This window comes from Salvia miltiorrhiza, chromosome 8, assembly GCF_028751815.1.
Source record: "Salvia miltiorrhiza cultivar Shanhuang (shh) chromosome 8, IMPLAD_Smil_shh, whole genome shotgun sequence".
NCBI classification, from domain to species: Eukaryota; Viridiplantae; Streptophyta; class Magnoliopsida; order Lamiales; family Lamiaceae; genus Salvia; species Salvia miltiorrhiza.
Genome location: NC_080394.1, coordinates 5,371,634 through 5,399,585, shown reverse-complemented (window position 1 = coordinate 5,399,585; position 27,952 = coordinate 5,371,634). Strand labels below are relative to the sequence as shown.

At 36.4% G+C, this 27,952-nt stretch overlaps 3 protein-coding genes across 5 annotated transcripts; all 3 read left to right on the top strand.

Annotated features, from left to right (window-relative positions):
- Window positions 1-513: 513 nt before the first annotated feature.
- On the top strand, window positions 514-7,852 carry LOC131000302 (5-methyltetrahydropteroyltriglutamate--homocysteine methyltransferase-like). Of its 2 annotated transcripts, XM_057926144.1 has the most exons (13): window positions 514-910; window positions 1,558-1,911; window positions 2,013-2,100; window positions 2,813-2,940; window positions 3,024-3,415; window positions 3,763-3,926; window positions 4,705-4,785; window positions 4,889-5,055; window positions 5,146-5,251; window positions 5,318-5,568; window positions 5,638-5,839; window positions 5,922-6,275; window positions 7,727-7,852. In XM_057926144.1, exons 1-13 carry the CDS (start codon window positions 810-812, stop codon window positions 7,742-7,744), a joined length of 2,406 nt encoding a protein of 801 aa, XP_057782127.1. In that variant the 5' UTR covers window positions 514-809; the 3' UTR covers window positions 7,745-7,852. The 2 variants fall into 2 exon arrangements, with proteins under 2 accessions (XP_057782127.1, XP_057782128.1); XM_057926145.1 differs by lacking the exon at window positions 7,727-7,852 and having other exon boundaries at window positions 5,922-6,512.
- An 18-nt stretch (window positions 7,853-7,870) lies between these two features.
- Window positions 7,871-9,819, top strand: LOC131000304 (double-stranded RNA-binding protein 1-like). Of its 2 annotated transcripts, XM_057926149.1 has the most exons (6): window positions 7,871-8,081; window positions 8,213-8,266; window positions 8,776-8,999; window positions 9,095-9,293; window positions 9,375-9,470; window positions 9,540-9,819. In XM_057926149.1, the coding sequence occupies exons 1-6, from the start codon at window positions 7,871-7,873 to the stop codon at window positions 9,689-9,691; spliced, it is 936 nt and encodes a 311-aa protein (XP_057782132.1). In that variant the 3' UTR covers window positions 9,692-9,819. The 2 variants fall into 2 exon arrangements, with proteins under 2 accessions (XP_057782132.1, XP_057782133.1); XM_057926150.1 differs by lacking the exon at window positions 8,213-8,266 and having other exon boundaries at window positions 9,540-9,816.
- A 3,728-nt stretch (window positions 9,820-13,547) lies between these two features.
- LOC131000299 (structural maintenance of chromosomes protein 3-like) lies at window positions 13,548-26,532 on the top strand. Its single transcript, XM_057926141.1, has 30 exons — window positions 13,548-13,737; window positions 14,055-14,142; window positions 14,235-14,310; window positions 14,433-14,471; window positions 14,554-14,621; window positions 14,730-14,801; window positions 15,690-15,769; window positions 15,927-16,005; window positions 16,079-16,196; window positions 16,262-16,437; window positions 16,719-16,964; window positions 17,063-17,184; window positions 17,947-18,091; window positions 18,333-18,505; window positions 18,583-18,682; window positions 19,643-19,779; window positions 19,883-20,084; window positions 20,428-20,515; window positions 20,600-20,736; window positions 21,183-21,350; window positions 21,476-21,667; window positions 21,750-21,933; window positions 22,019-22,089; window positions 22,232-22,383; window positions 23,466-23,634; window positions 23,726-23,872; window positions 25,123-25,218; window positions 25,491-25,665; window positions 26,024-26,208; window positions 26,292-26,532. The coding sequence occupies exons 2-30, from the start codon at window positions 14,128-14,130 to the stop codon at window positions 26,292-26,294; spliced, it is 3,615 nt and encodes a 1,204-aa protein (XP_057782124.1). The 5' UTR covers window positions 13,548-13,737; window positions 14,055-14,127; the 3' UTR covers window positions 26,295-26,532.
- Window positions 26,533-27,952: the final 1,420 nt, after the last annotated feature.

The window sequence follows — 27,952 nt, the reverse complement described above, 5'->3', positions numbered from 1 at the left end:
GAGATAATCCTCAAAAGTTTGGCGTTCAAAAGTTAAATATTGTCTTTCGAATTCTTGATGATCCTCTGATCTTATAGAGATGAGATGGGATGATGCTTATATGGCATATGAGATCTTAAATTAATTTTTATCCGTCAATATAAAAAAATTGTACAAAATTTATATAAAAGAGTATTTTTATTATTCTAGCAAAAAATGAACATTTAATTGAAGAATATTGTTGAAATTAATATAACGTAAACTCTATTACATCAAGTTAAATTAATTAAAAATAATATAAATAATTTAAATCAAAATTTAAAGTCCCGTCGAATTTCGACGGGTTATACACTAGTTCATAGTATAACTACAATTTTATTTACAACTTTTGCGACAGTTTTTGTCCGAATTTCTAAAGATTAACTATAATCTATTAACTTTATTAAATTAAATTAATATTTATTTTTATTATTTATTATTTATAATGACTATCTCAAATTTTACGCTACTCAACAACGATTTTGGTACGAAAAATATACGAGACTACAATTTTTTGGAGCGAGGGGGAAGAAATCTGCCTCCTGCTTCCGAGCGCCTCCTCTCTCTCTCTCTCACTCTCACTCTCACTCTCTCACTCATACTTCCCTCTCATTGTTTTTACCTCTGATTATTTTTCCCAGTGGAGCTGCAGACTGCAAACGCAACCACCTCATACTTGCAAAAGTGCCCAGCTCAAAATAGGAAAGATGGAAAACGAATGAAGAGCAGGTTATGATTTATGAACAAAGCTATGTTCATTGGTGACCACGAATGCCAAACAACAGCTCAACATGAGGCACATCTCTCCCGCTCTCATCTCACCCAACTCCTCCATCTTTCTCTCCACCACACCACGCCTCAAAACTATGGTTTCCATCAAATTTCGTATCAGGTTTTCTGCTTCGCCACCTTCCTTTTTTTTATACTCATGGAAACTATTTATTTAGTTTTTTCAGATAGGAGCTTTAGGGTAATTATGCGTTGGGCGTCTTGGAATGGTTTCAGACCTTCCACTGTGACTTGAATAAACTTGCAGGTGTTTGTGTTATTGTTTCTGTGAAGTTATGTTGCTGTTGTTCAGTTGTTGCATCGCATGGCTTGGTTTACTGATACTTTAGGCTTCCATTTTTGGCTAATTAGTTATTTTATGCAATTGAAGTGGAGGAACTTGTATCCTTTCAATTCTTTAGTCTTGTAGACAGAAGAAAAAGGTTTCAGAGTTTAAATTGGATAAATGCAACTCCAACTTTTTAGTCTTTTTTTCTCTGGTGCTTTCTGTAATTAACTGAAGAGTTCTTCTTGAGTCCTGTATTAAGTGAAATGTTTGAAATGTTATGGTTATATCTTTAAGTGAGAGAGGTTCGACTGATTAACAGAGACATGCAAGGATATCTTTGATGCCTCAGTTTTGTGCTTTTAGGATTCTTTCTTTAGATTATGTTTGGTTTGGGTTCTTCTGTTTGAATGATATTTATCTGCTATCGCCTTGTCAGCATATTGGATACCATTTGATTATGTTTGGCTTACTGGGTGAATCAGGTCAATGTCATCTCATATTGTAGGGTATCCTCGTGTGGGTCCCAAAAGAGAACTTAAGTTTGCACTGGAATCCTTCTGGGATGGAAAGAGCAGCGCCGAGGAATTGCAGAAGGTTGCAGCTGATCTCCGTGTCTCAATTTGGAAGCAGATGGCAGATGCTGGAATCAAGTATATTCCTAGCAACATGTTCTCGTTTTATGACCAAATGTTGGATACCACTACAATGTTGGGTGCAGTTCCCTCAAGATATGGTTGGAAGGGGGGTGAGATAGGATTTGAAGTTTATTTTTCAATGGCTAGGGGTAATGGCTCTGTTCCTGCAATGGAAATGACCAAGTGGTTCGATACTAACTAGTAAGTAGTGCCTTATTGTTTTATTTTGTTTGAGTCTGGCATGATTATCATTTATGTTGAGAATGTCAGTATTTAACAGTAAATACATTATGTTGAAGCAGCCATTATATTGTCCCAGAATTGGGGCCAGATGTCGATTTTTCTTATGGATCTCACAAGGCAGTGCAAGAATATAAGGAGGCTAAAGCTGTAAGTTCAATCACCATTATTTGATGTGAACTTGTTCACTTTATCCATCGGATGCTGTGTTAACTTGAGCCTTTGTATTCGCTTTCTATAAAATAATCTTTTGTTTATTTTTATTGATCACGATTTAATATTAATTTTTGTCCTTGGAACATTCTCATATTATGGGGATAACATGGACTTGATACTGAGAATTTGTTATATTGCATTGAGTCAATGTATGTATGTTTCTCTAGTAGATTGTCCTTGTCCAATTCAAAGCAACTGTACCAGTGATTTCAAAGAATGTGAATTGACATCCTACATGAATACATGATCTACTCGCTCTAATGTTTGCAGTGAAATAGGATTAGCCTTTCCTAGCAAGGGTCTAGGGAGTTCATACCATCCTATTTTCCAGTTAGTTCATGTCATGATTCTTCAAAGAAAACAAGAAATATGTTTTTCTTTTAGTTTATTTCTAGTAGAATTGGAATATTCGAGACGTCCTTGCTGACTTGCTGTTTGAGCATCTAGTAACAGTTGGAATATAAACTTACTGTCATATATGTCTATGTTTTAATTTTCATATTTTGTTGATGCAATCTCTTCATTGATTTTATATGTGACACTGAAAAGGTTGTGCCCATCTCTGTGATTCATATATCTGTTCAATGTGAGGGATCTTTATTAATGCTAAATAAATTTGTCTTTGTTGGTCTTTCCATCATTGCAGCTCGGTGTTGATACAATTCCTGTCCTTGTTGGTCCTGTTTCTTATTTATTACTATCAAAACGGGCAAAAGGAGTTAAGAAGTCATTTTCTCTTCTTTCCCTGATGGATAAGATTCTTCCTGTTTACAAGTAAATCATCACATATGCATCTGATTGTCCATTTAATTCACATTTCATGTTGAAACGAACTGTTCTCTTACTTTACTATGAAGGAAAGTTGTGACTGAACTAAAGGCAGCTGGTGCTAGCTGGATTCAGTATGATGAGCCTACCCTTGTCATGGATCTTGATTCTCACCAATTGGATGCATTTACTCATGCTTATAAAGAATTGGAATCTTCGGTTTCTGGCTTGGATGTCCTCATTGAGACATATTTTGCTGACCTCACTGCTGAGGCATATAGTATTGTTACTGCATTGAAGGGTGTTACAGCTATTGGGTTCGATTTGGTGCGTGGACCAAAGACACTTGACCTAATCAGAAATGGATTTCCGCCTGGGAAGTATCTTTTTGCTGGAGTTGTTGATGGAAGAAACATTTGGGTTAATGACCTTGAAGCTTCTCTAAGTACCTTGCAGGCTCTGAAGGGTGTGGTGGTGACTGGTGATTTCCTAAACCCATTTACACTATAGATAACATGCTACACAGTCATCTGTGGGTTTCTTGGTATTTTAAAGTGCTTAAGACATTAAGCAGCAAGTCTTAATAGTGTACCTCATTCTTATTTACAGCGTGTATTAATTGTGGGTCTAGATTATTGTCAATGAAAGATGAAATATGGATATTTCTAGGATAAATTGCTATAGATGATCTGATCTGACAACCATATAAATCTTGTGATCAATGATTATGTGCTGTCTACTACTTATTGATCTTTTATAGTGTGACTATAGATTCCAGAAACCTACACTTGATCACCTCTGATAAAATCTTCTCTTTCCATTATGCAGACAAGCTCGTGGTATCCACATCATGTTCTCTGCTTCACACCGCAGTTGATTTGGTGAATGAAAAAAAGTTGGATGGAGAGCTTAATTCATGGCTTGCATTTGCTGCACAGAAGTTACTTGAAGTTGATGCATTGGCAAAGGCTCTATCTGGACAGAAGGATGAGGTATTCCATTAGCCAATTTCCTCCTATTAGGCACACGTCAGATTTTATGCCAGCATGGAGAAAACTTCACGCCAGTCATTTTTCTGTCGTCATAAAATTTTGATTTTGTCTATTTTGCTACACATCAACAAGATGTGTTATTATTACATCGATTTATAAAACATGTCTAAAAGCCAAAAGTGGATCAAAGTTGGTGAACTTTTTAGCAATTTACCCTTTATTAAAGGCATTATTGGATTCTCAAGCGTGAAAGTGAACAGAAGCAGGACTTATTTACTATTTCTTTTCCAGCTTTCATGCAGAAGATTTCTGCAGGTCATAAAACTGATTTTTCAAAATTCATCGGTGGTACAATCTTTCTCATTTGTTTGTATATTGAAATTCCACGTTATTGGTTTGGCCTGTATTTTCCTTTTCTAGATTTACATAGGATCAGCTGCCTTATATACTCTTGCGACTACAATTCTTCATCTAACCATTCGAGTCTATATCAGCACTTTGTTGAAGTTTGCAACCTCCGAAACATCCATCTATCGTCCTTTAGTATTACAGTTATGTTTTGTTTAATATGCTTGACTTGACTATCCTCTTGACATGTCCTAATGCATGTTAAAATGAACTCTTACTTTCTCGAAGTGATTGTAGTAGAAGTATTTTTTGCACTTCAAAATGGCTTCATGTCATCATTAATCTTGCTGCGAGATGTGAGTTATTGCAGAGAGTATTGCATTTTACCCCAAAATCAGTTGCTTCCTTTCAACGTAAGCTTTCTTTTCAGACGTTCTTCTCTGCTAATGCGGCAGTTCTTGCTTCAAGAAGGTCATCCCCGAGAGTGACTAATGAGGCTGTTCAGAAGGCTGTATGAGTCTCTGTGCTAATATGCTTTTTCCCTTTCATGCTTTTCTCGTATTCATTTTTCGCCTTAATTAATTTATGACCACTATTTTTGCTTCTATATTCAGACTGCTGCCTTGAAGAAATCCGACCACCGCAGAGCTACAGTTGTCACTGCCAGGTTGGAAGCTCAGCAGGAAAAGCTAAATCTTCCCTTCCTTCCAACAACTACAATTGGATCTTTCCCTCAGACTGTTGGGCTTAGGAAAGTTCGGCGTGGATATAAGGCTGGCAAGAAAGTGTCGTTCTTATACTACTTTATCCATAAACTATTTCGATGCTTTCAACTTCTATAATGTTGAGACTTCTGCTATTATCCTTTCAGAATATCTGAGGAAGCATATGTCGAAGCCATTAAGGGGGAAATAGCAGAAGTCGTCAAAATTCAAGAAGAACTCGGCATTGATGTTCTTGTTCACGGGGAACCAGAGGTGAGCTTGATGTTCTTGTAAATGATTGAAAAATAAATAGCTCATTGCCTCATTCAAAAACTGTAGAGAAATGATATGGTGGAGTACTTTGGGGAGCAGCTTTCTGGTTTTGCCTTCACTGAAAATGGTTGGGTTCAATCGTATGGATCGAGGTGTGTGAAGCCACCCATCATATATGGTGACGTGAGTCGGCCTAAACCAATGACGGTCTTCTGGTCTACATTTGCTCAAAGCATGACCAAGCGCCCGATGAAGGGAATGCTTACTGGCCCCGTCACGATACTGAACTGGGCTTTTGTTAGAAACGACCAGCCCAGGTACAGCCGCCTTCTGCTACACTGTTAGAAACTCTGCATTTAGTCTAACTTCTTCCTTTTGCTCATTAGACACGAGACTTGTTATCAGATTGCTCTAGCCATGAAGGACGAGGTCGAAGATCTCGAGAAAGCTGGAATTAAAGTGATCCAAATCGACGAGGCTGCTCTGAGAGAGGGCTTGCCCCTCCGTAGATCCGAGCAGGCGTTCTACTTGGAGTGGGCTGTGCACTCCTTCAGGATTACTAATCATGCAGTTGAAGATGCTACCCAGGTTAGTATTTTCTGAAAGCTGCAAATCTACCTCAAACTTCCACTAGTTTTTTCAAATCTATCTTGAAGTATCGATTTGACAGATTCACACGCACATGTGTTACTCAAACTTCAACGAGATCATGGAGGCCATCAAAGACATGGATGCGGATGTTGTGACAATCGAGAACTCGAGGTCAGAGCAGAAGCTTCTCTCGGTTTTCAGGGAGGGAGTGAAGTACGATGCAGGCATAGGGCCCGGGGTGTACGACATTCATTCGCCAAGGATCCCCTCGACTCGAGAGATTGGTGAGCGAATCGAGGCGATGCTGGCAGTTCTCGACGCCAAAACCATGTGGATCAATCCAGACTGTGGCCTGAAAACTCGGAAATACAGTGAAATAATGCCGGCGCTCGCCAATATGGTTGCTGCAGCAAAGCTAGCTCGCATACACTTGGTATGATTTTTGCTACTCTGCTGCGTATACACTTTTGATCTTGTTTGTTTCACTTCATCGTTTGTATGAAGTCAAAAACAGAACTTGTAGAAAAAGAAAATAAACAATTAGAGTGTGTTTACTTTGATAGAAAATGTTAGAAAATGTATATTTTCCATCATTTTCACATGTTTCCTATGATGGATAATTTTCTCCGGTCAGACTGGAAAATTTATTCGGGCAGTCCATTTTCACTCATTTTCTCACAAATGTTGGATAATATTATCCTATTGAGAGGGTGTGAAAATATTTTTCAACATTTCAATTTGTTTATCCATTTATTTCTAACAAAGTAAACACATGATAAAAAAAGGAGAAAAAAATAATATTATCTCACTTTTTCTTATCCATCATTTTCAAATGAAAATTTTACTACCAAAGTAAACAACTAAACACACCCTAGTACATCAAAACATATCAAGGCTTATTTGATTTTCAATTGATTCGAGCTCGATATTGATTGAGTATATAAATAGATGGCAACTTGTAAATTAGGGGCATTTACTTTGCATTACTGATAAAATATATGATTGAATATTTTTATTTTTAATAGTAGGATTTCTTCAATCACAATATTTCAATGAGATAAGAATCAAGTAAAACTAGTTCAAATAATAGAAATAAGTAAAGGCCTTGGACATTCCAAAGTTTCAATCCATCAAAATATACAAGGGATTAATCTTATTATTTTATCTCTTAAGAATAATCCTTTAAAGTAAACGCTCATACGAGTATTATTTAATTTAACATAATTAATCAGGATTTTGATAAAAGGATCACAAACCGAAAAATCAATTGTAGACTCAATTGATGGAAACGACTTTATAAAACTTATTATTGTGACATGATCTCAATATATTTGCATTGGCATTAGTGATAAATATTTTTTCGTTGGCATTAGTGAAACAATATAAAAAGGTGCAAAAATTTGCTTTGTAATCTATATCTTACTTTAACACGCTTTCATTATTTTGCATGCACTAACCCTTCTTTAAAAACTAGGGTGAAATAACCAATAGTCAATGGAAAAACTAAATTAAAAGGAGTAAAAATAAAACAAATTAAAAGTATCGTAAGAAAATCCAAAATATTAGACGGTGAAATTGAAGGGAGATGTAGAAAGAATAAATATGAAAAAATTTGATTATATTACTGTATTATTTATATTGTAGCTATTTTTTTAAAATAAAATAAAAATAAAAGGTATAAAAAAATTCAAAAAATAAGTACAATGTTGACAATACAACAACATAATTAAATCCTGCTTTTATTTTTAAAAATTAAGTAAATTAATTTTTTTCTATTTAAATAGTTTATGAGTAAGCCACAACGTGACTACATATATTTATTGGAGTATTTTTGACTTGATTTATTGGAGTATTTGAAAACACAAGATATGTGTGGTTTGCCAGAAAAGTCTTTGGAAATGATGAAGAATTTTGTATTCGTACAATGTGAATTTCAACGTACAACACACATGAAGCATGTATACAAGTGTATATATATAGTATATGGCGGTGAAATTGAGTTGCAAATTTTGAGAGAGAGAAAAAACAATGTACAAGTCGAAGCTGCAAGAGCTGTGCCAGAAACAGAAATTGGGGATGCCCAAATACACATGCATCCGAGATGGTGCTGATCACTGCCCTCAGTTTAAGGCCTCCGTCGTCGTCGCCGGCGCCGCCTTCCACAGCCCCTCCGCCGCCAACTCCTCCAAGCAAGCCTATAATCAAGTCGCTCAGCTTGCCTTCTCCCATTTCACTTCTCGTATCTCTCCACTCTCTTGCTTTTCATTCTCTGCTTTTATAATATAATAATGCATCTCTTCGTTCTACTGCGTTATTGTGTGATTTATTTTTATTTCATCATTTTTTCAATTTTCCTATCCAATTTTCCAGAAAAAAATGTTGGTAAGAAAGAAGTTGAGACCTCCAAATCGTCTGTCGATCACAGTGAGAATTTCGTGCTCTTTTTTCATTTTTTTTTTTTATCAACTCTTAATATCTTCAAAATTGAAATAATTGAGCTGCTTTAAATTTTGTTGAGCTAAAGAAAATGCTTTCTAGATAAAATGATCATAATATGGTAAAAACACACACTCACATCACATACACATGCATGCCTCACTCACACAGAGTTTGCAATTCACATCTTCAAAACATCGTATCTTAATTGGCTTTTGTGTGTGTGTGTGTGTGTGTGTATTTTATTTTACCATGAACATGTAGTAAACAATTTTCTGCTATGCATAGTTGCTGCATGAGAATTCAGAGCATGATCAAATTTCAGAGAATTAAGAGTGTGATCAAATTTCACACATTAAATTAAACACTTGTCTTTGTGTTGCAAACAGCAATTTACCAATATCCAATCCAAATCTGATTTTGGGCTTATGTTTTGCATAACACATTGTACTAACCAATGTCCAATCCAAATCTCACTCACTCACTCACTGTGGCAGATTTGCATCAAGCATTCAAGAACAAACTTAGGATGTACGCTCAAAGAAAGGATCTCAACCAGCCAGAATACAAGACTGAGAAAGAGGGGGATTGCTTCAAGGCCACAGTTTCCATTGCTGAAGAGTCGTTCACGAGCAACGAACTCTGCGCTTCTGCAGAGGAGGCACAGAATTCTGCTGCAGCCACTGCTCTGCTAGCCTTATTAACTGATGCATTTCATGAGGTATATATATCAAAAAAAATATACTACTATATATAAAAAAAATATGATAGCTAGCATGATCTTGTAACTCATTTTGATCCTTTTTAATTATGAAGAATTACAAGGCCCTCCTCCACAAAGTGGGGACAGAGGAAGGATTCTTCCCTCCCGTATACAAAACGATTAGCCACGGCTGCGACTCATTCTCCAGCACAGTTGAAGTCGAAGGAGAGGTTTTCGAAGGGGCTGCAGCTCAGTCCCAGAAACTAGCAGAGCTGAGTGCTGCTAAGGCTGCGTACACCGCCTTGATTGAGCGTAAAATTAACTTAAAATTCACCCTTTCTTCACCAAGCCATTCCTTTATGCAAATCATGATTAGCATGAATGAATTTTCAGGTAAGCTGTTCGAGCCCCGTGATGAGGCTCTCGAAGTTGCACATCGTTTTGAGTCATGCGACATTTCCTATCCTCAGCAAAAACATGAGAGCATTGGTAATTAAATGACTTGGTGCATTGTTCTTGTCTTTGGTAATATAGTATATGAGAGAATGTGGTGTGCAGGTGAAAGTGAGATGAAGAGTAGTTACCTGCTGTGCAACAGAGTTCGAGTGTTTACGTGCATGCCAAACGTGGCCTTGCCGGAGGGCACGCTTGTGCTGCCCATCAGCGAGGATCGCTGGGCCATGGTGGCCTTGGAATTCCCCAACCGATGATCTTCTTCATCGAACTCTACTTCGTTTTCTACTATGCATACTCAAGTTCAGCTACTTTCTATGTAATGGATCTTCTATTTCGAATGTTTTGTACTTTTATATTGTGCTCCTCCTATGTGCATCTTTACCAATGAACTTAATTCTCAAGAGTGAAAACAATGAATTTCTTCTTTTTAATATATTAGACTAAGATTAGCACACACAAATCTTATTAGTCCTATGTGACATCACATAATTATCATGTTTCAAAATATTATAGGGGTATATAATAGGTCAATCTAATACATTTTCACTTGGTAAAAAAGAAATAGTTACCAACATAAAAAACTAGAAATACTAACTTTTTTTTAGTGTAAACGTACCATTATGCCCTTAATGATTATATTTGTATAAAAAGAAAACTAAAAAAACGCCCTCAATCCCTGCAGGCTGCAGCCACCCTCCCCTCCAACCCTAGTCTCCCGCCGCCTTCCCCTTCCCTTTCGGCGCATGGGCCGTCGTCTCCCCCTTCCCCCTCTACACATACCCCCACTGTCGATGCTGCTCTTAGGTTTGGTACACTGTTGGCAGACATACTGTTGCGCTCTCAGGTTTTGTACGCTATACGTTGTCGCAGTGACGTCCGCCTTTTTCTCTCCTAATTTTTGCGTTGCTGCCATCCCCTGCATTGTGTGTCGCTGTTGTCCTCCGCCACCACCTACGTCGCTACACCCCCAATGTCCTCTATCTCTACTGGCCTCTCTTTCCTCGCCATTCTCTCTCTCTTCATCACCACTGCAGACTAATTATTACAATTTTTTGCAAAAAAATGTGAACATTGTTACATAATTTTTTGCAAAAGTGTATAATGAAAAATGTATAAGAGTTCAAAATGGAATACAATATTACACACTTTCCGGGACTAAAAAAAATGGAATACAATATTTCTTACTAGTGTATCCTAGTAAGAAATACACTAATAAAAAGTGTTCAAGATACACTGTTACACAATATAAAGACTATTTTAATCATAAATATTATTATTTTCACAATTTTATGTGTGTGACTAATTTTTATTATTATTATGATTTTGGCTAAAACGAGGTGCTGCCTCATTCTTAATTTTCACATAAAAATTCTCACTATATTTTAATCCTATATTGAATAGCTAAACTATGCTTAAAAATTAAAACAAGTAATGTTGTTATTATAGGTATAATAAAAATTTGTAAGAATACACACTTTTATTATAGACTTATAGTAGTAGATAAATACTCCCTCCGTCCCGCCCAAGATGCTACATATTCCTTTTTGGGCCGTCCCAACGAAGATGCTACATTTCTATATTTGGCAAGAATAAAAAATTTTAAACACTTAATTAACACTAATTAAGTATTTCTTTATTACATTCTCTCTCCTACTTTATCACTTTATTACCTTCTCTTTCTTACTTTATCACTTTATTATTTTCTCTCTCCTACTTTATCACTTTTTTATTACACACTTAAAACATTAATCTACAACTCCTTAAATCCCGTGCCGAAAAGCAAATGTAGCGTCTTGGCCGGGACGGAGGGAGTAGATCATATAATATATTACGCCTTATTAATGTATATAAATACTAACACGACTCTTTTTATATATGTAAATAAATAAAGTATTTTAAAATTTATATAATTTCGCCTAAAAAAATTTATATAATTTATTTCTATATTATTTAACACACACACATATATAACTTTTTTTTTAGAATCATATATTATCTATATATTATATAAAAGAACAGTTCAACAGACACTTTTTCCTGGCAAAAATTCAAAATTAACAAATTCTCCATAAAATTTGAATTCTCAGTTCTTTTGTTTCCGAAAAATTTAAAACGTGGGATTACCATTACAACTGCACACGTTCACCCCACTAAATCCACCGTTACCAACTTATTTTATTTAAAGCTATAAAATATAGATCCAATTGACATTATTTTCGCTTATACTAACAATCAATTTGTATCAATATACTTATGAGGTATGAGATGGGAAGAAGAAAAAGAAGAATAAATGGGTAAGAGTAAGAAGAAGCGGTGAAGAGTGGACTAAAATGGGAAGAAGAAACTATTAAGAAGGAGAAGAAGCGGCACTAAAGGGTGGACTGAGATGGGAAGAAGAAGATGAAGAAATGGTGAGGAAGAAGAATAAGCGAAGATGAAGAAGAAGATGCGACATCGGTAAAGAAGAAGTTCACCTGATTTCCTCTTCCTAACAAATCTGCAATCAAATACTCTCACAAATAATGGTTGTTCTTCACATCAGACATCTGAAAATTCCAACAATCTTCCTCCGTCGTGGTCGTCGACGTCACCACCACAACGTTCCGAAACTGAATTCAAGTTTCGGTCGGTTACTAATATAACCGAATGCAATTGCACAAACCATTAACAAAAATATGCAGAAAAATTAAAGCTAAGAAATCAAGAAGTTTTAGCTTTCCTTCTCACTATTGCAAAAGAAAAAACTCCAGCAATAACAGAAAAAGATCCAATGTATTACAAAGAAATCAAGAATTTATAAAATCTGGTGAATCATTTGTAATTTGACAGGGGCAAGCAGGAAATTTGGAAGACCGCCACGACCAAAGGGGCAGAGTCACAGTGAGAGGGCTGAGAGTGGAACGGCGGTGGGACGATGATATAGTTGGACAATGTCATGGCCACGCTTGGCATTGGATGTTGTTGTAGCTGTTAATTGCCTGTTGGGTGGAGGGAGGAGATTTGACTGCCCATGGCGAAACATGGGCTTGATGAGATTGAGCGGCATGGATGAGAGACGGTTGAGCGGCGTGAGACTAAAATTGAAGAAACAATCTTTATCTTAGGTCAATTGTAATATTTACAAGTAATTTATTTATTTTCTTAATTGAAGATAAAGACGTGTCACACACTTTAGAAATGGAGTTGAATTGGTATTTAAATGATAAAAGTAAATAATTAATAATTTAAATAAATAGTGTTTCGGTCGGTTACCTTAAATTAATTAGCCCAAAATCGATAATTGATCGAAATAATTTCGTTTCTCATTTTTTACAATCAAGCAAAAATTGAATTTCAATTTATCGAAACTAATCGATTTGATATGATTTTTCGTTTATGATTCAATTATGCTTATCCCTACCACCACAAACGAGGCATATGTATGTTGATATCAAATATATAGAAATTTTTGTAGCATGTGTAGTTAAATTTAGTATGAATGAGTAGAAGAGTGGATTTTTAATTGGTAATTAATTAAAGAGAACGGAAATTTGATAGGAGAAATTGATTATGATGATTTCTGATGATTTCACCGGAGCAATTGATGGTGATTTTCGTTGAGAATTGTGTCACTTCCAAGTAAGGATATGTAACACCCTAAAAAAGTTACTCATTCCCTCCTACAAAATTATGATTTCTTTATTTAAATTATTTAATAACTTAATTATTATTGTTATATTTTTTACAAAGTTAAAAATTTATTTGTTCTCAGATTTAGGTTCTTTATTGAGTTTACTTTTATATTTTTAAAAATAATACTCCCTCCATTCACCAATTCGCATCCTAGGGAAAGTGGCACAAGTTTTAAGAAAAAAATGTATTGTTTATTTGTTGAGTGGAAAATGAGATCCACAATTAGTACAGGTCAATACATTAATTAGTGGATTATGACACGAATTGGTGAACGAACCAAAATGACAAATTATGACACAAATTGATGGACGAAGAAGGGAGTATATATTTACTTATATTTTAAATTTATTTAATATTTATATTTTATTATTTAACACGTCGTTCAATTTTGATGTTCGCCGTGCATCGCACGGGCGAGCGTACTAGTTCTAATGAAGTCCAACTTAAAGTGAGAAAACGTTGAAAAAGAAAATACAAAATGAAAACATTGTTGGCGTGGAGTCAATTCCCTCCATTTCCATCTTTTCTTCCATCTCTCCTTTTCTCTCCCCTCTCTCTTGCACCTACGCTCACCTCACTGGGTAGACTACACACATAGCTCAACATCACCGCCTTCCACCGCTCACTGGTGAGTCCTGCTGAGTAATTCTTAGTTGGCACTTCTTTTCCTGGAACTTTGCCCCAATTTCGTCCAGAACCCTAGACTTCCTTTTCTGATCGAGTTCATGATTTTTTTCCTTTTCTGTTGTTATACTTCTCGTTTTGATTGTATTGTCTGGCTAGTTAAGCCTGTCATTGTTTTTTTTTCTGGCTGAAAATATTTTTCTTCAAAATTGGATAGTCTAGCGTCCGAGTTTGGTTATTTACTTATTCTGGTTAATTTGGGCCGAACTACGCGTTTTTCACCCTTCATTTTGAGTTTAGTAAACGCTTGTTTTTGTTCAGGGAGTCGGATTTAATCATTTTGCTTCTTCTCGCTCAATTTGGAGAGCAGTCTCAAACTGCACTGAATCTCGTCATGTATATAAAGCAGGTGAAATATCGGCCCTTTTCATTTGATTGGTTCCTGGTTCCTTTTAGAACATGCTTACTCATTTGTTAGTGTCACGCATATCTTTGTTGTAGGTTGTAATAGAAGGGTTTAAGAGTTACAGGGAACAGATTTCAACTGAAACATTCAGTCCCAAAGTTAACTGTGTTGGTATATACATTTTTCCATCTACACCTTGTTGTCTATTATTTTCTTATTTGTTTTCACACATGGATCTCGTTTGAAGAGTGTTTTATTATATGAGATAATTTATGTTTTACGCATGTCTGCAGTTGGTGCTAATGGATCCGGTAAATCTAACTTCTTCCACGGTATGCTGATCTGGAATATTTGAGATCTTATTTTTCTGCTTTTAGGGATTTATTTTATTGATAAACCTACTTATATTTGCAGCAATACGCTTTGTGATAAGTGACCTATTCCATAACTTGCGTAATGAAGAAAGGCAAGCATTGCTTCATGTATGTTCTGCAGTGAAATATTGGAATACCAATACCTTGCTAATTTCTCTGATCCTGTTGAGTTTCCCGTGCAATTTGAACTGGACACGTTGCTTTTATGATTATCAGGAAGGTGCAGGCCACCAGGTGTTATCAGCGTTTGTGGAGATCGTCTTTGATAACTCGGACAATCGTATCCCAGTTAGTTTGGATGACACTTTTACTTTTCAACTTTCCAACTTCATATATTCTATACGAGAAATGTTAATCTATGATCATCATTTCACATGCCCTTTACATGTGGAAGTAGCTTCAACTTTCCAACTTCATATATTCTGTACAACAAATATAATGCTGGTGCTTAGCCTTCTGTATGTATGATCGCTGAGTCCAACAGAAACTGCTAAGCCATAAGTGTAGTAAGAGTTGCATGCAAATATTTCTTCTCCAGTATGGCAGACCCGTTAGTGTTTATCATTGTTTACAGCTTTCTAACTAAATCCCTGTTTTTTGTTGAAAAGAAAAATTGACAGTGGCAATAAATAACATGGGAATGATTTTTAAGGGAATAAAAATGAAGGAAATAATAGCTGCTGGAGAGAAAGGAAGTCTGTGCGACATTCAATAACACCATCTGAAAAGAAAGCCATTGTCTCATATATATGAGTTCTTTAATGTGAACCCTATATTCACAAGTCACAACCTATATGCACTAGATATGATATATACCAGTCTTTTGGCAACAAACAAACTTGTTGGGTTAATCTAATGTTAAAATTGTTCAGTCTTTAGTTTTGGCTTGTAAGTAACATACTAACATATTTTGGAACTCTACAAGTAAATAGTCTAAGATTGATTGTAGTCGTTTTGCAAGTGTGATGGATTAAGGCATGGTTGTTGTGTACGTTGTACGCAAAAGTAGCCACAACTTTATGTAGCTTAGTGCTACTGTGTTGATTTTGTGTTTATTTTCTGTGCGGAAACATATTCTAACCCCAAACCTGTAGGTGCAGTTTTGCAGTATCATTCCTAAATTCCTCTTCTTTCTTTCCTGATTATAGTATTATACTTGCTGTGTATCTATGATAGGTTGATAAAGAGGAAGTTCGGCTGAGGAGAACAATAGGTGTTAAGAAAGACGAATATTTCTTGGATGGAAAACATATCACGTATGTATGAACTTGTGTCATGCAGAATTATGATTTATATTATATTTGTCTTTTATTTATTGAGTCTTGATTTTGGTACTCGTGCAATTACTCAACAGCTTGTTGTTTGACCTCACTTCTAGATAATTGATAGTTCTGGTGGTCTTTGAGGTTTCAGGAAGACAGAAGTCATGAATCTGCTGGAAAGTGCTGGATTCTCTCGTTCAAATCCTTATTATGTTGTGCAGCAGGGAAAGGTACGTCGAACACTTTCTTCATCTCTCCTTATTGGTCTTCCCACTCATCTTTCTGACATACGTTTCTTCTTAGATTGCATCATTAACATTAATGAAGGATTCTGAGCGGTTGGATCTGCTAAAGGAAATTGGGGGGACTAGGGTATATGAGGAGCGACGTCGTGAAAGCTTGAAAATCATGCAGGAGACTGGCAAGTGCTCATGAGTAATTTTTTCTGCCCATTTTGCTATGGATCCTGACAGTTGTCTGTTACAGGTAACAAGAGGAAGCAAATTATTCAAGTTGTCCAATACTTGGATGACCGACTTCGTGAGCTTGATGAAGAGAAAGAGGAATTGAAAAAATATCAGCAGCTTGACAGGCAGAGGAAGTCTCTGGAGTACACTATTTATGACAAAGAGCTCCACGATGCGAAGCTGCAATTGGCAAAGGTATTTCTTTAGATCACCCTGTTTTCCTATTTGGTTCTTCAATTGGTTTGAGGTCTCATTAATTGGGGAATATCTGATTTGCAAGTTATAATCAGTTTTGCTTTTGCATCAAGGATCATACGAGTTATTTCATTATGTGATCTATCTATATATTAATAAACTTGTGGATTTCGTGAAAAAGATTTCTCTTTGTACTATCATGCTGTGCCTTGTTGTGGCGTAACGGCATTTGTTGCATAGTATTGTATAAGCATCTGACTGTTCTATTCCATTTGTTGCAGATAGACGAGGATCGTTACAGGGTTTCTGAAAAATCTGCCACAATGTACAATAGTGTTTCAGATGCCCATGAGAAGTGCAAGGAGTTAGACAAGTTGCTTAAAGATCTAACCAAAGAAGCTCAGATTTTGAGCAGAGAGAAAGAAGCAGTAGAGAAACAAAAGAAAGAAGCTATAAAGAAGCGTGCAAAACTTGAGCTTGATAACAAAGACTTGGATGATAAAATTAGAGGAAATATTAGAGCTAAGGTGCATTGACCATTGACTGATGTGTGATTATTGGCCTTTTGGAGGATGCCTAATCTATTAGTGGAAGCCTTTGCTGATATATGACTTTTGTATTCCAGGAGGATGCTGTGATACAACTTGAGCTTTTGGAGAAAGAAATTGTGGAATCCAATGCTGAGCTGACTAGAGTCAAGAAGTTGCATGATTCACAGATCAGGGAAGAGGAGCATTTGACTCGAGGGTATTATTTTGCTCCTTGGTGGATCCTATAGATTCTTGCATCTTCGTTTATTATGTTGTAGATCTTATGGTCTAGCATCATGCTCTCAATTCATAGCAAACTATGTTCTTCCTTTAAATTGACCTTTGAATGATCATGGCTCCTTTTGAATAACCAGAAAGCAACGAGTCAGTCTACGCAGTCTTAAGACAATTCTCTTATTTGGAAAGAAGAGATGTTACCCACATAGTTAATAACTTAATGTCGATCACCTTTTCTATATCCTCCATGTCACCCTACCTTTCTGACACTTAGTTGGTCCTGCTTGTGCAGTGCCTTAGGGAGAACTTAAGTTTCATTAGTGATTCATAGAGCCCAGAGACTGAACCTTTTCATTTATGTCTTAAGCTATTTATTTGTCTTACTTACATGAGTAATTACTTTGAGCATGAAATGCAACAGCAAAGTTTTTCTCTCTATTGATCACAAAGTAGCTCATAATTTCTCCCATGCAATTCATGGAAGCAAGCAATAGGTAAAAGAAGAACTGTTTGGTTATTCAAATAGTTATAAGGTGTGTAATGGATGTGTATTGGACAATAAATCTCTGGTCTTTCCCATCCCATTTGTTCCTTTCTTTTTTCTTTTATTGTTTCTCTTTTTATTTTTCTTAATCTTGACTTACATGCTGTATTAACTCTGATTTCTTCGTTTACTTATTAATGTTACTTGATGTGGTGATTTAATGGGAATGATAACAATTTTTGGATTTTGGCTTGGCAGGATTATGGAGCGTGAAAAGCAGCTTAGCATTCTATATCAGAAACAAGGACGTGCAACACAGTTTCCTAATAAAGCAGCTCGTGACCAGTGGTTAACAAAAGAAATTAGGGACTATGAGCAAGTTTTGTCCTCTAACCTTGTTCAGGTAATTATCCTTGAAAACAAATACAGATTGAATATGTTACTAACATTTGCTGTAGAATTATTCGAAATATATTACTCTTTAGCACAAGGACTTGTATGTCATACCTTGTTGCAAGATTATTTTTGTGGTTGCTATTTCTTTTTCCTTTTGCTTCCATCGAATTAAGTATATATCTTATCTAGATCTGGTCCACCTGAGGGAAAGTAAAACGAGATTAATTCCAGTGTTTTGCTTATGCCAGGAGAAAAAACTTAGGGATGAAATTGAGCAGCTCAACAGAGATATCCAGGCGCAGGATGACTACATTAAGGGGCGGAAAGATGAAGCAGCAAAGTATGAATCTTTAATTTCTGGATATAGACAAAGCTACAACCAGTATAAAGTGGAGAGAGACAAACTGCATGATGAGCGAAAGTATAAATTTTGTTTTATTCATTTCAGTTGTAAAGTTTAATTGATATGGGCTCTAATCAATTTTGATTTTTATTTAGGACTCTGTGGGGAAGAGAAAGTGAGCAAGCTGCTGAAATTGAAAGACTCAAATCGGATGTTCTTAAAGCAGAGAAAAGCCTTGATCACGCAACTGCTGGTGTGAGTGCTTTACGTCATTACGTTTACATTTTATGAAAAGTATTATTATATGGCCACTCTAGTTGGATATCCCATTATTCTCTTGTCAAACTAGACATATGGTTGGAGATAGGGCTTAATAGTTTCTGGGTTTGGAAATGCTTATCTGAGGTGGACTAGGTTCTTGTTTCAGAAGAGGGCCAGGGGTTGGAGAGAGGAATGCTGGACAGACAACAGTCAGGGGTTGTTTGATGGTGATGATGGAAGATATTAATAACAATATGACAGACATATTTTAACAACATCACCTTTTGCAATGAACTAAATTGTAACAAAATGTTGGAGCTTAAATTGACATACTTTGTTGCCGAAGAATCGGTCCTTGGAAAATTTCTCTAACTAAAAGAAGTGCTGTTCTTTGGCCCTGTTGCGAAGGTATTAAAGAAATAGGCGTTGTTGAAATAAATTGAGGAGTCTGTCCATGACTGCCGGTATAGAATTCATAGAATTAAATCTAGAGTGGCTTTGTGGGATCAAGATCACTATGAGTTTTCCCACTTGTTTGTATCAGATTTGGCTAGAGATTGGACTTTAGGCCTTTAATCTCTTTATTTGGATCCTGCTATGCTTGTAGAGTGGATGTATTGTTAGCTGGATGTGATGTTTCTTACGTTAAATTTGGGAAATCAGATCAAGTGGCCGTGTGGGATCAAAAGCATAAAGAGTTTAGGCACTTGTTCCTATCAGATTTGGCCTTGGATTGAAGTTAGACCTTTTATCTTGTTCGAGTTAGATTTGTATATATGGTACAAATTGGAGAGCAAGTTAGTGCTTTCCTAGTTCAATTAGGACTCTTGTTTCTATCTTTGAATTAGCATGTTATCGAGAGCCAACAGATCTGGGGTTTAAATTTTCAAAAATTGAAATTAGGGTTTGAAGTTTGAAATTGGGTATATATTACTCGGCTCTTGGCTTTCGCAGGATATAAGAAGAGGACTTAATACTGTGAAGAAGATATGTGATCAGCATATGATTGGTGGAGTATATGGTCCTATTATTGAGTTGCTAGAGTGTGATGAAAAATATTTCACAGCTGTTGAAGTTACTGCTGGAAACAGGTGAAGACAATTCTTATAGTAGTTTAAAAGTCTCTTGTCAAATTAACCTACGTCTAACAATTGATATTGGTTTGCATACACTGAAGTATTCCTTTTTGTACAGCTTATTCCATGTGGTGGTTGAAAATGATGATATATCAACCCAAATAATAGGGCACCTCAATTCACAGAAAGGTGGTCGGGTCACATTTGTACCCTTGAACAGGGTGAAAGCTCCACATGTCACATATCCACAGAGCTCTGATGTCATACCACTTTTGAAGAAATTGAATTTCTTAGAGAAATATCGTGCCGCTTTTGGTCAGGTAGGCCTTGTGAAATGTCTCTATTACTTGCATGGCAACCGATTGACACTTGGAATGTATTGAAAATAATACAAATGGATTTATTTACTTTGTATGGAGGGAGTGATATAAGTTTATTTGGGTATCTGGAATAATGATAAGATGATTGTAAATTAAATTGGTTCTGCTTGTCATGAGTGCTCGTCATATTTCTTATAATAGTTGTGCTTACATCACATACATTGTTGCTGAAGGTCTACCATTTATCTTTTTTAGTTTGTTGCATTTGCTGGCATCTGCTTCTTATATCTTCGTCTATTAATGACGGTACTTATGTGTTGTGTTTCCTTTATCAATCTGACAGGTGTTTGCAAAGACTGTAATTTGCAGAGATTTAGATGTTGCTTCAAGAGTTGCTCGTGCTGATGGTTTGGACTGTATAACATTGGAAGGTTGTAACTGAACTCCAACTTGATTGATTTTGCCTTTTATGTTTGGGTCTTGTTTTCATACCTAAGCTCACTCCTTTGTTGCAGGTGATCAAGTAAACAAAAAGGGTGGCATGACTGGTGGGTTTTATGACTATAGGCGTTCCAAACTGAAATTTATGAGCACCATTAGACAGAATATGAAGTCCGTTACGACAAAGGAAGATGAATTGACTAAAATCAGAGACAAACTTCAAGATATCCTTTGGAAAAAAATTCTTTGTTTCAATGATTGGGTTCATCTAATAGTATGTCTTTATTATTGTTACGTTTCTGTTTGCTTGTATGTTTTCCTGTTGACGTTGTAGCAAATACCAAATCTCCTCTTGGTCCTGGTTCACAACTACTTTTGACTTTATATTTGTATATCTATCAGCATTTGGCTGTTGGAATCAGTAATAGGCTTATGTTATAGAACTCTAGCTTATCTGTGCACGTGTTTTCTGTACCTTGTTTGCATGGTATTTCCTACATAAAAATCATGAAGTGCTGAAATTTGTAATGTTATCCAATTACTGCTAGTTCGTGCAACATATCTCGTAAAATAATTCTCCATCAGTGATAAAGTCATTCTTGTTTAAGGATTACAGTGTAGTGAATATTCTATTTCAACCTTTGGCCTTTTGTTTTCACTGAGCACGCCCCACTTACCGACCAGAAAATCAATGAGCTAGTAGCTGAGCAGCAAAAGAATGACGCCAAGATGGCTCATGAAAAATCTACACTTGAACAGCTGAAGCAGGATGTAATGAATGCTGAGAAGCAAAAGCATTCCATCAAGAAGTCACTTGAGAAGAAGGTGAGTCAACCTTGAAAAATGATTAGCTATATGTCAAAAAATGCTAATCCTTCATTTATACAATTACGATTATAATTATAAATTTTTAGTAGTATTATTGTTGTTATTATTTTTTTATTGTTTAGGAGAAGCTCCTTTCCAGTGTACTAAATCAAATAGAGCAGAATAGAGCTAATATTGCTATGAAGAAAGATGAAATGGGAACTGAACTTGTTGACCACTTGACACCAGAAGAAAAAGAGTCCCTCTCTCGATTGAACCCTGAAATAACTAATCTGAAAGAGCAGCTAATTACCTGCAGGAGCAACCGCATGGAGGTTAGATATTTATTTAAGCTTTTCCTGGATGTTTGCCTTGGATTGTTCTCCTTGATGTGTAATTGGCATTGTCAATTGACAGACTGAAACAAGAAAAGCAGAGCTGGAGATGAATCTATCTACTAATCTTGTTAGGCGGAAGGAAGAGTTGGAGGCTGTAATGCTATCTTCAGACACCGACTCATTGCAAGCAGAAGCTGAGTTGAAAAGGCAGGAGCTAATGGATGCCAATTCATCAGTTCATCAACTGACTGAGGAGCTAAAGAGTGGGACTTCCTTTTCATCATTCTCAAACTTCAACTTAAGGTCGGTTCATGTGGCCTCATCTTAACATGGTTATATCTTCTACAGGTGTGACTCAGAGTATAGATGAGAAGAACAGAAAAATGGAAGACATTAAAATTGAAAAGGATAAGCTAAAGGTAATATTGGTTTTTATGTTCTGCTGCTACCATCATAATTTAATGTTCTCTCATCCTAGCCCTTCTCTCTTTTCATGTCTGGTCTATTTTATGTTTCTGAGTTTGTTATTTGTAGCTGCTAAATGTATTCTTTCATTTGTAGAAATTTGAAGACGAGTACCAAACTACTCTCCAAGATGAAGCAAGAGAGCTGGAACAGCTATTGAGTAAGAAAAATATATATATGGCCAAGCAAGAGGAGTACTCAAAGAAAATTCGAGAATTGGGTCCCCTATCATCTGATGCTTTTGAAACGTAATCTTCATATCCGAATTCTACCTTTCCACTAGAATTCTATATACTACTGCATGATCTATTAGAACTACTTGTTGGCTGATTGCTTTTCGAGTTATGCTTCATATGCAAATTTCATGTAGAATTGTCAATTATGTAAACAATGTTTAGGTCGAAACATGCCAAGGATAGCTATATCTATAGCCTTTGATGGTCAGAAATATCTTTACATAAAGGTCAAAATAAAAAATCCCACTTATTGTGCTTGTTAATTCTCCCCATCCCCAATCTTGTTTTGTAAGAATCTAAGGAGTATAGAACTATCAAGGAGCTATGTTCTTGTTGGAACAGCTCTTGGTGCAGGTACTGTTTCAACATGCTTGAATGCACATGTGGAACTTCCTTGGTCATATTTGGCGAACCTAATCTTATTATGTCAAGTACTTGGACACTTCACAGCTCGCTTTATTCTCTTATGAACTGATTTAACTAATGATGATTTTTTTTTTCCACAAAATGTACCAAAAACTGTAATTAATGCATTCTTGATTTGTGATTGGGAAAATCAAATAATTTTGGTTAGGCTACTCTTTAGTTTTGGTGAGAACTTGAGACGATGATCTTTAGTACTGCAATATAATTTTCCGAACCATACTACACAATTAGTAAAAGTTCACTCAATATTCAATGAACACTGAGACAACTGAATCCTGATACAGTATTGGCAGGTAAATTATTGATATAGGTTGGCGAAACTCAGCATTTGTAATATGTATAGATGTATAGATATAGAAGACTCATGTTGGAATTATGAATTTCGCTTATGTGGTGATATATCTATAGCAGGTGGTGATCGATCTTTCCTTTAATTACTAAACACTTTCTTTCCCCACAATTTGAAACTACATATTCAGATTTTTAGATTTTTTCTTCAAAAATCTTGAATTTTGAAGCAAGTTAATCGATCTTCAGAATGCAAGTCATAAGCAATTCTTTTTTTTTGTTTCCTCAATCTTTTGGTGCTACAGGGGCTACAGTTTGATTGAATTCTTACCTACATTATTGGAGTTCTTAGTGATAATTTTGTGTGATGCCCAATCTAGGTACAAAAGGAAGAGTATTAAAGAATTATATAAACTGCTTCACAAGTGTAATGAGCAACTGAAACAATTCAGCCATGTAAACAAAAAGGCGCTCGATCAGTATGTCAATTTCACAGAGCAGAGAGAAGAGCTCCAGAAAAGACAAGCTGAGTTGGATGCTGGTGATGAGGTAAAGTCATTCATCTTAGCATGAAATTTTCCTTTGAAGTCTGGATAGCATATGTGGATGGAATAATTGACTTTTTACTCATCTTTGATAGAAAATCAAAGAACTCATATCTGTTTTGGATATGAGGAAGGATGAATCGATTGAGCGCACATTTAAAGGCGTAGCTAAACACTTTCGAGAAGTATTTTCTGAACTCGTACAAGGAGGTCATGGCTTTTTGGTCATGATGAAGAAAAAGGTTTGTAACTTCATCATCATAGGTAACATTTGTGGACGGCCTTGTCTTGCATTCTGGTCCCCTAAATGATTATGGACGCATAGCACATACCGTGCTATGTTAAGATTGTAAAATGAATTTAACAACTGAAGGTAATATGCAAAGCTAAACAATTATTTAGCAGTATGAGTATTGTCTCTTTAGCCAGAAGAATGGTTGGGAATGAATGGAAGAAAAAAGCTTCATTGCTTTTTAAGACAATATGTTTTTAGTAGATTACTAGGTTTTCAGTACCAATGTTTCTGAAATATGTGAAGATTATTTAGTCAGTTTATTCTTTTTGGCAAATAATTGGTTATATTCAACTATTTATTAATGGCTTTTTTCCTTGGAGTCGTTGGTATTTTTTGTGTGGAATAACCTGAGGAAAATTCTGCTTGTGAAATGGGTTGTATATCTAAAGGTTGCATGGAATTGCTTATAAGTTATTACAGCGGTAAAATATCTTGTCAAAGAATAACTAAAAATGCTTGAGAAATATTTTGTTTACTCAGGTGGAGGGACTGAGAAGATATGAAATCAAAATAGAAAGGAAAATCAATAACTGCAGTTACTCAGTGAGTTTAGGGATGTGTGGAATTTTTAGGCAAGAGGAGCATAAACTGGCTGTAAAGAAACTTTGTAGTGATCTAGCCTTCAACATTTTTATTGCAACACACAAAAATATCAATAAGTACTTATGATACATTAGCAGGACGAGGTATACCTTATGCCGAGGAATGAAAAATCGGGTGAACAACTTGTCTCCTTGCTGTAATTTTGCATCCCTTTAACAATTTTTGTTTCGTATAATATAAGAAGCACTTTAGTTGACATGCGTCACTATCTACTAATAAAGCAAGAAGATTACATTTTCAAATTAGCTAATGATCGCATTTGGTGATGAATGAATAATGATAAGATAGTGTAAGAACTGTTGTAGGAGATAAACATTTTCATAACTAACAATACGAGTTAGAGATCAAAGTGCTAGGTCAATTGAGCTCAAGTGTAAGAATAAGCACTGAGAAAAGTTCTTGATTTTTGTCTCAGTTGAACATCGTGTTCACATCTCTAATTTAGCCTTAAAAAATTGGTAACATGGTGATGGGCCGTTCTTAAATCAAGCACATGGAAATGTCTGTTATACTCATCTTCTTTCTTTTGGTATTATGTTATTTAGCTACAAGAGCTTTTCTGTGTGAAATTGTTATAATTAAGATGGTTTACAGGATATGGAGGATGCTGATAATGATCTAGATGATGATGAACCACGTTCAGTGGAAACTGAGGGCAGGGTTGAGAAATACATTGGCGTCAAAGTGAAGGTTTGTTGTTAATGCCCTGACCCTATGTCATTATCAATCAAGTTTGTTACTATCACTATCCTTGTTATTTGCTACATTAACCGTGGCATGTTTCTTTTAGCTTCCTACTTTGTGCATGGGAATTTCGCAAAAATGCTGCAACCTAGAATCATGAACTTCTAACTGAGCATACTTCATTACTTTAAAACCTCTGTTTTCAGGATGGATGCTTATTAATGCCATTCTAGATCTTGATTTGCATCTACATTTGTATTTTACTTTCCTTGTGGTAGGTTTCTTTTACTGGGCAAGGGGAGACACAGTCGATGAAACAATTATCCGGGGGTCAAAAAACAGTGGTGGCTCTGGCACTAATCTTTGCCATTCAGCGATGTGATCCTGCACCATTTTACCTTTTTGATGAGATAGATGCAGCACTTGACCCCCAGTACCGAACTGCAGTCGGGAGTATCCTTGTTTATGTGCTGGTTCTATTTTCGTACTTCATTGCCATTTTGTCAAAAGATTATTGTTCTCTGAAATAGCTTTTTGGCGTTATATCTGCTTGCATCATAGTTCTGTAAGCTTAGATTATTGATGCAAAACTGGCTCCCTATTCCCATTTCCCTCCGGCCCACTTGACTTGGCTTGTTTTCTTTTTAGCTAATCAATTTACACTTAAATATGGTCCCACACACCTTACACTATAATCTTACTCAAATAGCCATGCTGAAAAGAAATAGGCCAAGCCAGCTAGGACGGAAGGAGGAGTAATATTTTGTCATCTTGTGCTACAACTGGTGGATCCTTAACTTGTTTGTGATAGATATGGTCCGTCGTCTGGCAGACATGGCCAACACTCAGTTTATTAATACAACATTTCGCCAAGAGCTAGTGAAAGTTGCTGACAAGATATACGGCGTGACACACAAAAACAGAGTCAGCCGTGTCAATGTGGTCACCAAAGAAGATGCTTTAGATTTTATTGACAACGATCAGTCCCACAACGAGGTTAGCATTTCTTTATACAGTAAAAACTCAACTATGAGTGAGAAATTGATAAGTGGTTGATAATTTCCTTGTGATAATTGCAGTGAGATGGGAAAACTTTCATGGCAAGCAGCGTAGAATGAGGACGGAGCTTTGTAATTCGATGACTTCGTGGTAGGTAGACAACTGATAGGTTACTCGTGTATGTTATAGTTTGTGTATAAAGCTTGATTAATTAGATGCTGATGTATTTTATGTGATGAAACCTGGTATGTAATTACACAGTTTATTCTCTCCACATGTGGAAAGCATTATATGCTTAAACTTTGTATGCGAATTTCGCTAGCTTATTTTAAAGAGCTTATAAGTTGTCAAAGTGTTTGGATAATTGAGCTTATAAGTTAGAGAGAGAATATTTTTCTGCTAGAGGAAAAATCGAAGAGAAATGAATTTCGATGATATATAATGAAAATAATAAATTATAGTTGAAAAATATTTGTAAAATGATTGTTGCGTATGAACCTTTATTGCTCATTTTTGGGCCAGCTTTTCAGTATTTGAGCATCTCTTATGATAAATAAGATGAATCCAAATATCATCATCTTCAAATCTAATCATACATGAATCTGTTCAAAATTAATACTCCCTCCGTCCCAATAATCTTGTCCCACTTTCCTTTTTGGGTTGTCCCAATAATCTTGTCCCATTTCCTTTTTAGGAAAATTTTAAGGCTTGATTAATTAATTAAACATCATCCTAATTAACCCACTAAAACAAATCCTCCCCTCATCCTCTCGATTTTTCACCCTCTCTATTTCTCACACACACCAGCGGTCCAGCACAGATGGGAAGAGAAGAAGAAGATCAGTCAGCCTCTTTCTTCCACAAAATTCCGTCACCGTCCTCTCCGGCGGCGTCAGCCGCGCCTGAATCCGGTGAGCCGTGCCCCCTTTTCTCCTCGTCTGGTTCTTTCTCTCCCTTCACCCTTCTCAAATTCTCAATTCAGCTACCCTCTTCTGCAAATTTCGAGCCCTAGCTCTCCACCCAGAAATCAACCACCGCCGCGGCTCCTCTTTCCGGCGACGCCAGCGCCTCTCATCTCGCACCACTTCCCCCGCCTGTCACTCCTCTTGCGCCATAGCCGCCGCCCTACCGCTTCCGCCCGTTGGCTGCCTCCCCTCTCCTCCTCTATTTTTTTTCGAAAACTAGGGCTTTTTTTCTTCATCCCTCTCCTTTGTTTCTCTCAACAATTAAAAGATTCTATTTTTGATTTTTGTTGTTATTTGTGGATCTCTATGTTTCTGTGGTGGTGTTTCTCTGTGGTGGGCTCGAACGAAGGCAAGTAGTAGACTGGAGATTTGAGGTTCGGCGGCGGCGGCGGCGGCTTTCTGGTCGTTCGGGCATGGGAGATTTGGGGTGTTAGGGGTGACAGTGGCTTCTCACTGCTGTCGACCAGAGATTCAGAAAGAATCGGAGAATGAGGGAGACAGAGGGTGAATGGTGGACGGATGGAGAGAAGCGGCGATGCGGCTGATGGCCGTGCCGACGCCGGGGAAGGAGGCGGCGCAGGTGTGGCTCCACCTACGGTTGTCGGAGGTGATGAGGAAGAACCAAGGATAATTAAGCTAACTTAATTTCTTCTTAAAATGTGGGGCCTTCTAGTTTACCATACTAATTTCACACTTCTTAATCTCCGTGCCCAAAAGAAAGGGGACAACATTACTGGGACGGAGGGAGTATTGATTTTTAAATAGGACAATCTTCA